This window comes from Balaenoptera physalus (genome assembly GCF_965194825.1).
Source record: "Balaenoptera physalus genome assembly, chromosome: 10".
Classification (NCBI taxonomy): domain Eukaryota; kingdom Metazoa; phylum Chordata; class Mammalia; order Artiodactyla; family Balaenopteridae; genus Balaenoptera; species Balaenoptera physalus.
Genome location: NC_138889.1, coordinates 29,883,622 through 29,899,921, shown reverse-complemented (window position 1 = coordinate 29,899,921; position 16,300 = coordinate 29,883,622). Strand labels below are relative to the sequence as shown.

Below are 16,300 nucleotides of genomic sequence, written 5' to 3'. Positions count from 1 at the left end.
CCCATTCTAAGCAAAGTCCCTCTGCTAGCTGTGGAGCAGACAGAATATTCCATAAGCCCTTAAAAACATTGGCTAACTGGTGACCAGCCTGCCACAAACCAGACTCTGCAAAATTAGCCATTTAAGTAGAACCTTTCTAAAATGCAAAAGACAATTCCATATTTCACAAAACAGTAAGTACAAAAAGTAAAATGATCTCTTTATAAAAGAAAGAATAATGGAAAAAGGAAGCTGGTGGTAACTAGTGGTAACATCAAGTGGGCTATTTACAGCACTGAATCTTTTCATGGCCTATTGAAACATGATGGTAACAAAAATTAAGGTTTTTAGAGGAGAAAGTTAAAGAATAAGTTGGAAAAGTGATGAACAGTACATCTTCACACTCAGCTGACATTTGTCTAAGACTCTTAAAAAGAAATATGAAGTGTGAAATGGTGTAGACTCATCCCTCTTTGTTTTTCTTGGGCACTCTGTCAGGAATATTAAACTTAAAAATTAACTACCATGAGAAACACTCTGCTGGTGAGACTTGGCAATACGTCTGAAAAGCGAGCAACCATTCTTTTAAATTGAACACTTGCCAGTAAGAGAGCTGTCTTTGAAAATAGATCAGAGAGTTAACCCATCAGTCTGTCTGACTTCTGTAACAGGGAAACTGAGTGAGAGTCTCATTAAGCAGAAGCCACAAAGCTCTTTCTGAAGTCTCAGCTCCTAAGTATGGTGGAATCTTCTTGCCATTCCAGTGATCTCTCAAGAATGCTCTAAAACCAGGCTTGCATGGTTTCAGGAATTCTTAATCATAAAAATTGTATTTATTGAGAGCAGGTTATACACCAGACACAGTAAAGGGAAATTGATGTGCGTTTTAATATTTAATCCTTACAGCAACCCGAAAGTAAGATGTATTTTTCTCATTTTATAGAAGAGAAAAGTAAGGCTCAGAGAAACTAAGTAACCTGCTTAGAGATGTTAAACTAGAAAGAGATGGAGCTGGGGTGGAGACTAAGGCTCATCTAGCTTCAAAGCTACTCTCTTAACTGCTACAAAATATTATCAGTCCCAGGACCCATAACTTTTCCCTTGAGGGTTAGTATGAGAATTAAGCCATATCTTTCAGGACAGGTCTGGTCAAATCAGCTCTCCCAAGAACGAACTTTGAGTAGAACAGAGGCTTCTCATAGCCCCTCAATCTCTACACAATCCCTACATTGCAGGCAAAGTCCACCATAAATATGGAGATATTTACTCATATATTATATTATGGTTATATTTGTGCACAATTCACCTTTAGGAATCCAAAGAAGACAAATACTTCCCTGACATTTCCTGCCAGTTTAGCAATTTAAATGCTTCCATATTTTTGCTTTAACATTACAAAACTATTTTTCACCGAGTTTCTGTCTCTAGGAAAAAAGTGCCTCTTTCCCTGTCTAATTAAATGAGATCAGGCATGAGAAGTGTCCCTAGTAAATTATAAATTGTTGTGAAAAATTAGCGAGAAAAACTCTATCTCATATGAAGTTCTAGGTACAAACTTTAATATTCCTTTCTTTAAGAAGTGACACTTATATCACTGTTCACCCCATACTGTCCTACTTCCCAAAAAGTCCATGGCCCACATGAGATCTATGCACAAACCATGGCTCCATATCACAAACCATGGTTTTCTTTTTCACCAGAATTTCAAGTAGATATAAGGCAAATAGATACAGCTGGGTAAAATTTTGCTTATTATTTTAATTTGCCAGTACTTCTAAATCATTTATCTTTGGGTGGGGGGAGATAGTCCTGAACCCACAGGTTGTTCTTAACTGCAAAATGTGAAGGTCCTGTCAACATCCGAAGACTCTCCAGAATGTGTCCCAGATCTGTAGTTTTTCTGTTACGGGAACTCATTAATAAAGAAAAATTGCTTTCCCAGAAAATGGGCTGCTGAGATCTGGAAGGTGGCTGCATCTTAACGGAGTAGTAAACTGTGAAACCTATTTTTATGTTGTATAACTGTCATGTGGAAAGGAAAACTAACAGGAAGCAACTATGTTTTTTAAGTTATTTTTTAAGTACATGCAGGAATTGAAGAGAGGATAGGTCTCAAAGTCATACTTGTTTTGTTTTAATTAAATTTTTCACTGACTTATTAAATAAATGTTAGCTATAAATAAATTCATATGGGCAATTGAAAATAATTGCTGAATTGATTTATACTCATAATTTTGGATCAAACTAAGCAATATAGCAAACCATATTAATGAAAATTATTTTTTATGTCTATTCTGTTATTGAAATTTGTGAATAATATAGTGTCTCTTTCTGATATGCTAATGCTTACTTTATTTTAAAATGTTCACAAATACAAACATGACAGTTAAGAACTTGGAGGAAGCAAGAGAGACTTTCAAAACATATTGGGACAAATAGCGATTACAGACCAGTGAGCAATTACATATATTTTATTGGAAATATGAGTTTTATCAACTGCATCCAGAAATTCAAGAAAGAAGTTTGGCAAGCATTAAACGAACACCCATTTTGGGAGTTTACGTAGCATAATAGTAAAGTATATGGACTTGTAATTGCACCTACCTTTACATTTGCTAAACTTTATAAATTGTATAAACTTTAAGATGCATATATTTTTAAAACAGCATTCATTATAGTGTCTGCCAGAGAGCAAGTAGGCAAGAAATGGTAGCCATTAGTATTACTTAACGGTCTGCATGATAAAAAGGACCTTAAATTTCCTTTAGGACCCCACTTAGTTACATTGTAAAGTGTTTAACTAATTACTTCATATATTTTATGGAAAGGAGTTTGTTCCACATCTAAATGAGAAGTAATATAAGGATTTAAAATGAAAAAATTTTAAAATTTCAAAAGTGAAAATATTAAGTAATCATTAATATTAACATCTGATGTATTTAGCATTTAAAAATGGTGAGACTAGTGGCTAGGTTATGTGAAACCAAAAACTATTTCTGTATTGCTTTAAAAATACACAAGTCTTTTTTCTTGAAAACATCTTGTATGTATACCCTATGTAAATCTGACTATTCCCTTTACCATAAAACCTGTAACATTATTGATAAAATCATGTAAATTAATTACAGAAGGTGCCAATCAATCAATCTCACTACAAGAGGATCAACACAAATGGTATTCCATCTGTATCCACCTTCTTTTTTGAACCTATCCATTCCCAATGTCTTGGCTACTCCATGATTGTAAATTGCAAAGTTGTCAAATGTATAACTAGGCAGTATCATAAACATCAGGAAAATTGGCTCATTATCAATTAAGAAAACTTCCAAACACATTACTGTATGCTTTATAAATTTGTTTTGTTTGCTTACTTATTAATACTTCTCATTGCTCTGATAAGAACTAAAGAAAACTCTTCTAAAATGTGTTTTCAAGAATTTTCTGTATTTGGCAGGTTGGGTACTGGAATGATATGGATAAATTAGTCTTAATTCAAGATATGCCCACTCTTGGCAATGACACAGCAGCTATTGAGAACAGAACAGTCGTTGTAACCACTATTATGGTAAGTTTTGGTCTGTGCTTTATGATGTTCCATTTTGTCCACAGGTAATTTTAATTCCCCAGCTACAGTGAACAGGGAGGATGAAAGCTGCATCTTAGTGATGGTGGCATGGGTGTTCTGATCCACAAAAGTCTATCGAGGCTTTGAATAAGTTTGTCTTGAACTTTGAGTACATTTAGTACTTTTATTTGTATTATCTTTTGTTGCATTGTTGTTCTTGGAAAAATGCTCAGATGTTAAAAATTGAAGCTCTCTAGTTGGAAATGTATGAAATGCTAAGATTTCAAAGGACAAAAGAATAAACATGAAAAAGATCAACAACTAATCACATAAAAATATCCAGTAGTAAACATCATATCATTGTTGTTATTATGTTTTTAAAACAACAATGTAATAATAGTTAATAGTGTTTAAAATTATAATTTTCAGGTAGTTTATTCATTTAATAATGATTTGCATTGTCTGTTTATAATAGTGGAGATATGAATGTGAAGATTTTAATGAGTATGTTTTACACAACTATGCTTTAGAAATAAATTTATTTTATATTTATTTTTAATGTATAAAGGGGTTTTTATACCGATTATTTTTCTCATTGACCTGTGACAAATACACAATAAAATGTATTGGAATTCTCCTAGGAATTAAGAAAAATGATATTCATTCGGTCACATCATAAAATGAAAAATACTCTAAATTTTAAGGCTGCTTTTTCAAAGAGATTCTCGTGAACTTATCTTTTAAATAATATGATGCTTCATATTTTTCTCTTCTAAATTCAAACATGCTTTTTAGAGTCAATGCTAGTCAAAGGAGATCAACAATCGGTAACCTTTTCTATCTAATTTAAAGTTATATATCCTCAGCTCACTGTCTCGTTAGGCAGAACATATTTTTAACTACTTTTGAAGCCCTTACTCTAAATAAAGTGGAAGTATTTTATGTAATTTAGTTTTTAGCTTGTGTAATTTTAATTTTATGCTTTTAGTAATGTCAAATTATTTCCAAAATTTTGACATGGAGGTCAAAGCATGAAAACGCCAGAGAAAAGCTTTCATAATGTTGCAGTTAATTTTATCAGTGTTGCATCACCAGCTAGCAACTTAATGTTAATCTGCCAAGACTTAGTTGGAAGTTTATAATTTTAGAATGCAAACCAACCAACAGCAGTTTTTGTGTAAGAATGCAAAATATATATCTTCTAACTTAATTGTGTAATATTTGCATGGGACTTAAATATATATATGTATATATATAATATACATATATATATATACATTCCTAAAAAAGACAGTAATGGAAAGTCATACTTCAGTTCAGTCCTCCTCTTTTCAGCCTCTGATGAAGAATCCTATTTTAAGGAATTGATCAAGAAAGAAATGAGCTCCACGCTGTTCGACCATTCCTAACTAAAGCTCAAGTCTTGTTCTCCTGTGTAGTAAATTTAAGCTAATTTTTCATGTGGGATTCTTCTTGGATGACCAACTCTGGACTACCAGAAAAAAAAGTTTTTAAGTTCTGTGACTTACCTGAGATACTAGAACAAAAGAAGAATTAATCCTCATCTTTTTCAAGAAAATAGATGTTGAAAAAGAGTCGCTTAATTCTGATGTATCCATTCCCATATCTGGAAATGAGGTCATTGTATGTAAATGATGGAATTATAATACTTCTAATTCCAAGCATAGATTTTCTAAAAGTAAATATCTGTGAATTTGCGTCCTTCCTTTCTGAATACACATAGTTGTTTTCTTTAAAGATTTTTGAAATTTTGCCTGTTGTATGTGAAATAAAGTGTTTTAATGTGCATTATAGATATAACGTAGAGAATTTCCTTTTTTTCTGTTATTAAAGGAGCTGGAGATATAATTCTTAAAACCAAAATATTGAATTAGTTTTTCAAGCATGGCTATTTTTCAGGAAGCATGCTGTCAAAAAATAAGTAAAAATTACTGAAGAATCCAATTGTTTCCTATATACATAACGACTATTCTGTAAAGTTATCTGTTCTTTGACAGTGATATCACCAATATTTTTGCAATCAAAATAGTGCAATACTAGTATATGTCTTTTGTATAAAAATGTAGTCTCCATATAAATAATGCCTCTGACCTTTGCAACTTCAATAATTCAAAAAAAAAAAAGCTAGAATCCTTCCTTGTATTTGCTTTTGTTAAAAATGGTATTCCAGGACCTATGACATCTCCATCATCTCATTCATTTTGAAAGAAATATTCTTCCTTATAAATGAATGAGATATTGGCACCAGTGTATAATAACCCCTCAAATTCAGTTGAAAACTTCCAACAGCAATGGAATTGGTTAGACATTACACTATGTGCAAGACAGATATCTAGGCACAAAAGAAGGCTGAGAGTGTTGTGGCACTGGAACTCACTCATTTTGATCGAAATTGATATGGCCTTGCTGTTCTCCCATTTGTTTTTCCTTTGTGTATATTGTTATTTACATGTTGATACACTGTAATAGTATATGGTATTGTTAAATAAAGTTGATTGAGAAATTCATTTATTCATTCATAAATATTTATTAAGCGTCTGCTATTTGCTAGGCACAGTTATAAGCCCGGGGATATGATAGCCAACAAAACAGACAAAAATCCTATACTCTCAATTGAACTTTCATTCTAGTGAGAGAAAGCAGACAAGAAACATGATAAATAAGTATAGTAGATATCATTCTTAAATAAAAAGTGTCTTTTAGCTTTTTGAATTTCTGAAATCTATTGTTTTATATCTACATGTGATCTTCATTTTAATGACTAATGTATTCTTCCTGAATATAGTCATACTGAATATAACTTAACTAAATCTAAATAAAAGTAAAATCGAAAATATCATCACATGAGAATCATGACTACAAAGTTGAAAGGTCTAAAGTTTTAGATTCAGATGCTCATCATTTTTTCTCTTTAAGTCTTAGTGACTAAAAATTTTATAAAATTTGTAAAATTTACGAGATTGTGACCATACTGATTTAACATTTTACATTCAAAATAAACAACCTAAGGAAGCCAAATCTGTGCCATGTGGTTTGGGTAATTGCAGCAATTGAGGAAAAGGCAGTTTGCAGTAGACGTCGTAGTGTTGATTTCTTCTGTAATCTCACTACTTTCTTTGGCTGAACTCTCTGGAAAAGGAGAGATGATGCAGTTATATTTCAGCCAAGCCCATTTTTCCCCAAATCTTTACCACTGAAGGTAAAAGAGGCTGAAGATGCATTACTAAATTAAGAATGTATTTCTTGCCATCATAGGAACATAACAATCCTTTTAGAAATTTTTCCATAAAATCCAAATTCATTCACCGTAGACTCAGAATTACATTATAAACCTTAAAGCAATTTTACTTATACCACTTAGTCCTTCCAGGAATATTTTTTATACTTTTTATGAGTGGTTTGATATTTTATCTTCTCTATGTAGAATTTTGTAAATGCACTATACATAAATGAATGTGTGTATACAATATACACATGCATATTTATATATACATATATGTATATATTGATACAGAAAATACAGATATTTTTATTTTCTTCCTTGTACCAGATATTAATCTTCCCCATACATACACCTGCCTCCAAAGAGCTTATAACTCAATGTTTTTAAATAAATTATTTTTAATAAGTTTAAAACTGTGCCACCATTAAATTTACTCATTTGTTATGTATTGAATAATAACATTTTAATATTCACTTTTAAGAATTTTACACATGGGATAAATTATCTACATTAAGATCGTCGGAGAAAAACAAATATCCACATAGCAAATAACTTCTGTTGATGCTACTGATTTTATTATTTTAACTGTTTTCAAGTAGCAATTTTAATGATTATATTTGTGATGTTTAGAAAATCTTAAAGCTTTTCTAATAAATATATATACTTCAACAGTTTTACTTTTGCTAAATACAAACAAGAATTTCCTCAGTAGCAAAATGATACTTTATTGATTGAAAGTCATCTTAATTCATTTACACAAACATTTTCATAAGCAAGCCCTAACATAGTAGCTTTAAACGGAGATTGATTTCTTTCCTGAAATTGCAGAGCAGATGTAGAACACTATGCATTATGGAAATTGTGGTAATGAACTCATAGTCACTAAGAAGTAATGCATTTCAAATAACTTCCAAGGAATTATCGTCCCACAGAACAAAGTAGTTGATAACAAAGATGGTAGGTTATATTCCATTTTTATTCACAGTTGAACACCTGGGGCTCCATAAGGTTGCATATCAAAAACGGTCCACAAATACCCCTTAATGATTGACTATAACTCATTTTTTATTATATTGAAAAGACTTGATATTTTCTTCACCTGTAGTAGCCCCCAAACTTTGTATTGAATCTCCTCAAGTATGCAGTGTTTGAAGGGCTACTTGTGGATAAATTATCAGATTCAGGATGGGGCAAATGAAGAGGTTGGGAAAGTGTTGAGGATTTGCTGCTAATTTGGATTTGATGTGAAAGAAAAGGAAAATGAGACACAAAGAAATTGGGAAGAGCTGAGCAACTATGAGAGGTTTCATGCAAGGAATGCCTAGCAATTCTCTCCCTTTGTTCTTCCATCTTCCTGAGTGTGATCACCTTATTTCTCTTAACTTGCATGCACCCATATCTGAATCAACAATTATGCATGCCCTTGTTTGTGCAAAAAGCCTAGGTAAATTTCTAATCAACGTCTTCAGTAAGCTGAAGGTTTCTCTAGCCTTTGTTGGTTCATTTGTCAGGAAAACAAAGACCTGATGGTCCCCCGCTATCCAAAAAGGAAACTGAAAAAAATGAAAACACTAAATAAATTTGTATTTATATATACACATACCTGTTTCAGAAGAGGTGACCTGGAACTTGTCAATATTTACTTTCCTTTTGAAGATCTGAATAAGAAGTTCTAATACAATTACTTTTCCATGATATTCTTATTTAGGAAGCAGTGATAGACCAGGAGACCTTTATATTTATTGAATGCCTTATATTTATTGAGTACCAGACACCATGAGGAAATATGGAAAGGTTTTATCTACATTGTTTACTCAAGATTTCATATAGAGAATTTCATTCACTAAAAATATAGAAATTCATTTATTTAATCTTGTCACCTTGCTTGTTAAATCATATGAAATCTCAAATGGTTGCATATATTTTGACAGATGCAACAATAGCTTCAAAAATGTCCAGATATTTCAAAACATAGGTTCAACTCTCACTCCTGCTAGTTCTGTGAAACTGAGCAATTTGTTGAAGCTTAAGCTTAAATTTTCCATCTGCAAAATGGGAAATGCCTACCTCAAAATGGCAGTGTGAAAAGTAAATAAAAGAGCACAATTAAAGAACAATTAAGAACTTAGAACTCTGTACCTGACACAGAGTAAGCACTAAATAAGTGAGGGCTAATATTATTTTTTACTACTATATTTTATTATTGTCCCCCACCACTCTCACTCCTTTACCTTTATTACAAAGAATTTAACCTTAATCACAAGAGAACGAAGGGGATATTTTATTTATTTGTGTACCCCTAGTTCCCAGCAAGCTGCCTGGTACACAGTGGGTGTTTAAGTAAATACTAAAAATGCAGCTTTGAATGAAGCAAATTGTTCACTATATAATATAGAGGGGATTTTGCAAATTAGGTGATAATACTAGCTAGAGAAACTTCTGTACACAAGCTAATATGGTAGTATACATATTTGAGGGCTAAAATTCATGTGTTCAAATATTTCAGACACTTTAGAATTTATCAACCTTAGTACCAAATGTGAACCTTAGCAATATTCCTTTTGAAAACCTCTCAAGTTTGTTATACCAACAGCCATTTCAATTAGAATGTTAAGCATTTTGCAAGTGTGTGATTCTGCTTTTTTATACATATTCTTCCATATTTTAATTAGCTATTTCAAGAAAAAATGAAAGGATTAGTTCATTTTAACTACTAATATTCCATAGCATAGCTTAGAAATTAACAATGCATTGCAACAACTCACCAATTTTCATAACCACATTCATAATTTGCAAAATGCTTCATATTTGGAGAAGGTTTTCTGTAAGTTAACAAATAATTTTCATCTATCTAAAGAGACAGTTAGCTGCCTTTATTTTGTAAGTGGAGAAACTTTCTGTACCCAAGTCCAGTGTTAGAATATTCATCAAATTCAAGGAAGAAGTGAGAGACTTCTGGGTCACTTGGCCTTGTCTACCTAAGGCAGGATTTAAGAAAACAATACAAGGAGCAATGCTATACAATTTCCCACAATAGAGTTATTTAGGCATCTCTATGAGAAAATCATATATCATGTAACGTACAGTTTTAAGTTTTTAGAAATAGTTTCTACATTTACAAAGTACTTAAAAACAAAATCAGAATTAGCATAGACTGCCATGTAATACAAAGTAAATTACCTTCTAATCCAGAATTTTAAGAGCAAGTTCAACTTTCCCAAGTACAGATTTCTGGGAGAAAAGAAAAGATTCGTATTAAAATTACTAAATGTCACAGTACAATTTTATAAAATATAAATCATTACTTCAATGACACTGTCGTCAAAAGTAGTCACTCCTTGTCTGCAAATGATTAAAAAATCTGAAGTGTGACCAAGAGTTCTGTATGTACTGCATGTTCGCCAGGCCTATCTTTGAGTTGATGGCATTAGGTTTTATTTATAAAATCAAGTGCTTTTTTGCTAACATGTCTCTTTAGTTTCACAGACTTTAAATGGTTTGGTTTAGAGGTGTGTGTGTGTGTGTGTGTGTGTGTATGTGTACTGAAAACTGTTCAGTTATTATAAGTTAACAGTAATCTTTTTCATTTTATAAGGATTTTCACAATAATTCTTCATGCTATTTTGTCTTGCTTCCAAAACTAAATGGGAATATACTTGAAGTGTGTGATTGTCAAAATTGGGGGAAAATTATTAGCTTCCATTGGAAACATATTTTATAATAGAATAAAAATTCATGGAACACAGCCTTAATTAAAGCCAAAATATAGGAAAATTTTAGGAAAGCCAATTTAATGTAAATTAGTATATAAAATCTTAAAAACTACTAATTCACTTCTTCTTTGAACTTGCTAATAATGCCTGCTCTGAGAAAGGCATATTGCTAAATGCTAGAGAGCAAAGAAAAATGATACAGCTCTTTTCCTAAAGAAAGTCTCAGTTGAATGTGGCTAAATAAGATGCAGAATACGGAGAACTGTGACTTTGAATGAGTCTTTTATTACACGAAGCTGACTCCTAAATAGTCTTCAGGTCATGAGATACTTTGGAAATAGTAATTTCATTGCCATAGATGATAATTTATGCTTCTCTAGTCTATTATTAATGTATATTTTTCCTATCACAGTCACAGTGCTAGGTATGTAATAATCACTCAAGAGAAAATTATTTTAAAGATTTAATTTTTAGTATCCAATGTAAAGCAACTTAATATACTTCTAAGCACATATATACATTCATCTGTTTTACTATCAATTTCTTCCCACACAAAATCAGTGGGTGTACTAATACTAAATATAATATTTTGTTAAATTCTGAAACTGAAAAGTTACATAAAATTTTTGAATGTTTTATAATTTCTCCCTTACAGTTCTACTTCTCTCATTATAGGAATCCCCATATGTTATGTACAAGAAAAATCATGAAATGTTTGAAGGAAATGACAAGTATGAAGGATACTGTGTAGATTTGGCATCTGAAATTGCAAAACATATTGGTATCAAGTATAAAATTGCCATTGTCCCTGATGGAAAATATGGAGCAAGAGATGCAGACACAAAAATCTGGAATGGGATGGTAGGGGAACTTGTTTATGGGGTAAGTAAATCAATCTATTGAAAATTTACTTACATAAACCTGAAGCTTTTTTTCATGTGGGCACTTATCAATTTTTAAATGTCTACTGTTGTCTTTTAAATTTGCAGTTACATTCAAAGAAGCATATATGATGTCAAATGTTTCTCTATTTCATTAATAATGCAATTTCCAATGCAAACAATGGGAGAAACTAATACTTGATAACTTCAAAAAGATAAAAATTCAGAATATAATGTCCTATTTTATAGAAAAAACACTGACTTCAGTATCTGCCATGATTATTCTCTTAAGCCTGATGCTGCTATAACATAGACATGTTGTTTTGAGAACTATTTTGAGAGTTATTTATATCCCTGTTGGTTGTATTTACTGGTAAATATCTTTTAAGTTATTGGTGAAGCGATCAGTAAACTATTTTAACATATATTAAAGTATTCACCAATAATGTGAGGTTCTTACAACTCTGCTGAACACAATAAATTTAAACTTAATGCAACAACATCATTTTTTCCTACACAACAGAACACAAAAGCTAGAATTTATTCCATAGTGGGCTTCACATGAAAGCATGTCATTCCCTTCCCTTTGAGTTCACAAGATATTGAGTGTATATATTGAAAGCCAAGGGAAAATACAATGTAGACATTCCTGCCTAAACCAGAACGAGATCGGTCTCTTCAGGTTCCACTGCAAAGTGTTAAAATCAAGCCAACAGTTATCAAATGCTAGTGAAGGTATGATATTCCCAAAGTCTAGAAACCAAACCTAGAGCTCACAGTAAGCTCTATTCATCAAGTAGCCAATAAGTCACATACACTTGAAATGTATTCTGAAATTTTCTATAAGCTAATTCATATTTCACAAATTTCACCTTCAAAACACATTCTGTCTGATTAATTCTCACAAGACCCCTTTAAAAATAAAGAATTACACAAAAGTCATCCTTCCCCAGGAAAGAATAAAGGTAGAACAAGTTAGAGCATAACTGAAATATATAGAGGGGCTCACTTTCCGAGCCAGAACTACAATTCAATAGTTTTGTGATTCTGCATCCTGCTTTTCAGACCATGAAGCAATGAACATTCTCCACACAGTCCAGTATGGTAGCTATAACCTCAGCAGCAAGAGGAAATTGTTTGGCATTAAAGAGCAATTAGTTAGTTTTATATTCATTTGAAAGAACTGCTGACTAGTTAGGTGCCTTAAGTGAGGAAAACAAAATTCTCAGTTTTAAAAATCAAAAAGTACTTTATCACAGGGCTCATCAACAGTTTGATATTGAGTTTTAAGTCCCAAAGAGAAAGGGTTCCTAAAACATGTGTCCGTTGGTAATATTTTAAACTTTTAAACTTTAAATGTGAACATTAACCTAATTGTTAGAGCTACACTAATTCATTTCCTTCAGAAGACACTATTGAGTATTTGATCTCAAAAACTCATTCTTGGATTACCAATTAATTATGGACCGGATAACTAACCAGAGTTACTTTCTAAGACATTTGTTACATATCTCTCCTCTGGAGTCCTTACCAATTTGGCAGCCCAGGCTCACCCCTTGGCAAGGGTTCTGACCACGTTTTATTGGGAGAATATTGTTTAAATAATGAAAACAGGTGATATGAAGAGAGTAACATAATTAACAACAAAAAAAATTGTATCAGTAGTACTCGTGTCACAGGCACAGAAAGTCCCAAAGTCAGGCAGTTCTCAGAGAGAGAAGATAACATAATGGTTATTAATGCTTATTCATTCATCAGCCAGTCTGCTAGGGTTTAAATAACCTGATCTTTGCCACTTGAGTTGTTCAGTTTTTTCCCAAAAGGAATCTTTTTCCATGTCTCATACACTTTCCACAGATTTGATATTTTCCATTCTGGTGTCTGCAAAGTCTTTACTTGTTTCCCAACTATTTTTTTTTTTCTTTTTACTGCTAATACTTACATGAAATCCCAGTTTGCAGGGCCCTAAATAAAACTCCATCTATATTCTTATACTCAACAAAGCCAGTAAAATGATTAACTTTGAATCCATTTTTTTTACTTTATTCTTTGCAAACTTTGTTACTGTAATTTTTAGGAATAGATTATCTGTGAGACAAGCATATGTAATCTCAGCACACCACCAGGTGGTTACCCCAAAGCTCAAAACCTCCATGACACTCTCAGGTCCTTTCTGCCTGTCACACCTGCACACTGCAGCAAGTTCATTATATGATCTTCTGTGGTACACTGCTCCAGGGCCTTCTTCTGGACCCCGCTGTACTTGTGTGTGTATATTTTAACCCAAGGGATTGTTTTCTCAAAGCAAGTTCCATGGCCTGCCAACACCAGAATTACCTGTGGTGTGTGTTAAAATGCTGGTTCATGAGCCTTACTCCAGAGGTCTTTGAGAATCCAAATATTATCAGTTTCTTACAGGAGATATTTCTCACAATTTTGGAAGTCACTGAGAGGTAATGGAACAAGGCAAACACAACATCCCCAATGTTAGCAGAGAAAACTCAGATGTATCCTCGGTTCACTGGCCTCTTTCAAATCACAAATTTCAGAACTTCAAATGTGTCCTCATTGAACATTGTTGTCACACTATCATCTAATGTTTGCATTCCATTGCATCTAGTTTTATGTGTTGGAGACGCCTTTATTTCTCTTCATGCTTCTCTATTTTTAAGGCTCTTACTCTCATTAGTGGTAACTTGTATAAATAAAAAATTTCAGAAGATACTACACATAACAATGTAGTATGTGCAAGGTGGTATTTCAAATCAGTGAAAGAATGCATTATTCACTTATTCCTGTTGGGAAAGCAGGACAATTTTGTAATACATTATCATGCAAAATGCTAGATAAATTATAGAGGGAGCATAGGTACTAGAATAAAATATATGATTGAGATTAATCATGATATGAGAAGGATTTTTCTAAGCATGAAACCAATGGCTGAAAACACAAAAAGATAATTTTATATGGCTACAACAAAATTTTAAAACGTATATAATGCAATAAAGTACCATGAACTAAGTAATGTAAACAAAAAATTGATGACTGGGGGAATATTAAAAACATATATGAAAAATAATATTTTTAACATTTATTTTAAAGCACATAAATTAATAAGCAAAAAAAATGAATACCCCATATGGAAATGGGGCAGATTATGACAAGTAATACATAAAAGGAGTAAAAGTGGCTATTTGTTTTACAAAAAAAAATTCAAATCAATACAATGAGATTAGCAAATTGGTGAAGATAGATGAGAATAAAGATACACAGGGGTTATCCAAGGTTCAAAGCCGAAGGTGCTTTCCCACAGTGCTGCTGACAATAGACATTTGCATGATCTTTCTGGAGAAAAATTGGACAAAACATGTAATGAACATTAAAAAGATTGTTTCCATTTAGACCAGCAATCCCTTTCTAGAAATTTATTTTAAATAATAAAGATATGTGTGAAGATTTGTCTTCAAAGGTGTTCACACCACCATTATTATAAATTGTGTAAAACTGGAAACAATATAAATACCCCCAAAATAATAAATTGAGTAAATTTTGATGCTTTAACATGATAAAATATTTGCAATCATCAAAACTTATTTTTACTATATATGTTGAAATAATGTTGAAACAGCTCATCATATTCTCTTGAGAAAATGAATTATAAAATATAGTGTTCTATATTATCCCATTTTAAAATAAGAAAAATAATATTCATAAAACAATGTCTAATAGGGCATATATAAAGAAAAAAATAAGAGTAGGTGAAGGAAATGAAGATAAATTTTCCTAAATTTCTGGTTCTGTTTTTATATACTAATTTTTCTATATCTACTTCATATATCACTGTATAATGAAAATTATACAGATAATAATAACTATGGGGAAATAACCTCTCAGCAATGATTCTCTGGCTTTTGTGTTATATGTGGGCATTTGTGATGTGAACTAAGTTTATTCCCACTTGAAAGTGTATGCAGTTAATTCTCAGTCACCCAGTGGAAAACGTGACAGCCAGAGTACATTCCCCATGCTAACCCTCCAGTTGCCTTTGTATCAAGCTGCTGGCCATTGTATCAATCCAGGGACCTGAGGAGATATAGAGTGAATGTGAGAGTGGCAGCCACTATGTAAGAACATATATGTCTGTGTTTCAGATTCCATTTTAATGCCAAATATTTTCCTTTTAAAATAAATAATCAAAAAACTTTTTTCATTTGTAGATCACATAACAATTTACAGTTTTTTCACCACACTTTATTTCATTTGATTTTAGAGATGGCATGATTTAATAGAAGAAGTACAGTCTCAAATTGCAGAGCTGCTATGATGTGTAAAACTCATTTGCGTTTCAGTTTCATCATCTATAAAACAATGATAAACATAAGATTGTTTATCTCTTTAAGAAGGTTAAGTGAAAAGCCATTTCAAATATTTAAATCAGCATAGACACATAATCCCTCATTAAATGCTTACTATTGTTTTATTAAGATTTGTTTAACAGATAATTGCAATAACACAATAAGGTAAACAGGAAAGAAAATGTCTTCATTTTAGAGATATGGAAAAAGGCTCAGAAAAATTACTCAGAATCACAAAATGAAAATGGAAGCTGGTGTCTTATTAATAATAATATAGGAGAATTGAATCAACTGTTTTCCAAAATCGTTTTTAGAAATTGAAAGTAGAAATCAAAGTAGGTGAATAGGAAGAAATAAATGCCAATTTCCAGATTTGTGTGTGTGTGCTGAGTCAAAAAATATTGTCAAACAATATTTTTTTTTCTTTTATCTCACAAACGCAGACTTTATGATAGGTTTTCTCATAACTGGAAAGGAATAAAAAAGAAAAGACTGTGAAATTCACAATTCATAATATTAAGGAATGGCCAAGTAATGAATCAGTGGCAACATTCCAAATGAAA

General features: G+C 31.9%; 1 protein-coding gene across 10 annotated transcripts in view; it reads left to right on the top strand.

Moving 5' to 3' along the window:
* GRIA4 (glutamate ionotropic receptor AMPA type subunit 4) overlaps positions 1–16,300 on the top strand; it is a 548,948-nt gene that overhangs the window by 475,192 nt on the left and 57,456 nt on the right. For 9 of the 10 annotated variants that reach the window (XR_014250098.1, XM_082409903.1, XM_082409907.1 and 6 more), the window contains 2 exons: positions 3,434–3,544; positions 11,177–11,383. Coding sequence is in view for 9 of the 10 variants with exons in the window: in XM_082409903.1 (XP_082266029.1) it covers positions 3,434–3,544; positions 11,177–11,383 (318 nt within the window). In the remaining variant the exon portion in view is untranslated. Of the gene's footprint in view, positions 1–3,433; positions 3,545–4,879; positions 6,073–11,176; positions 11,384–16,300 lie in introns of those variants that run through there. The other variant, XM_082409904.1, reaches the window with a different exon arrangement.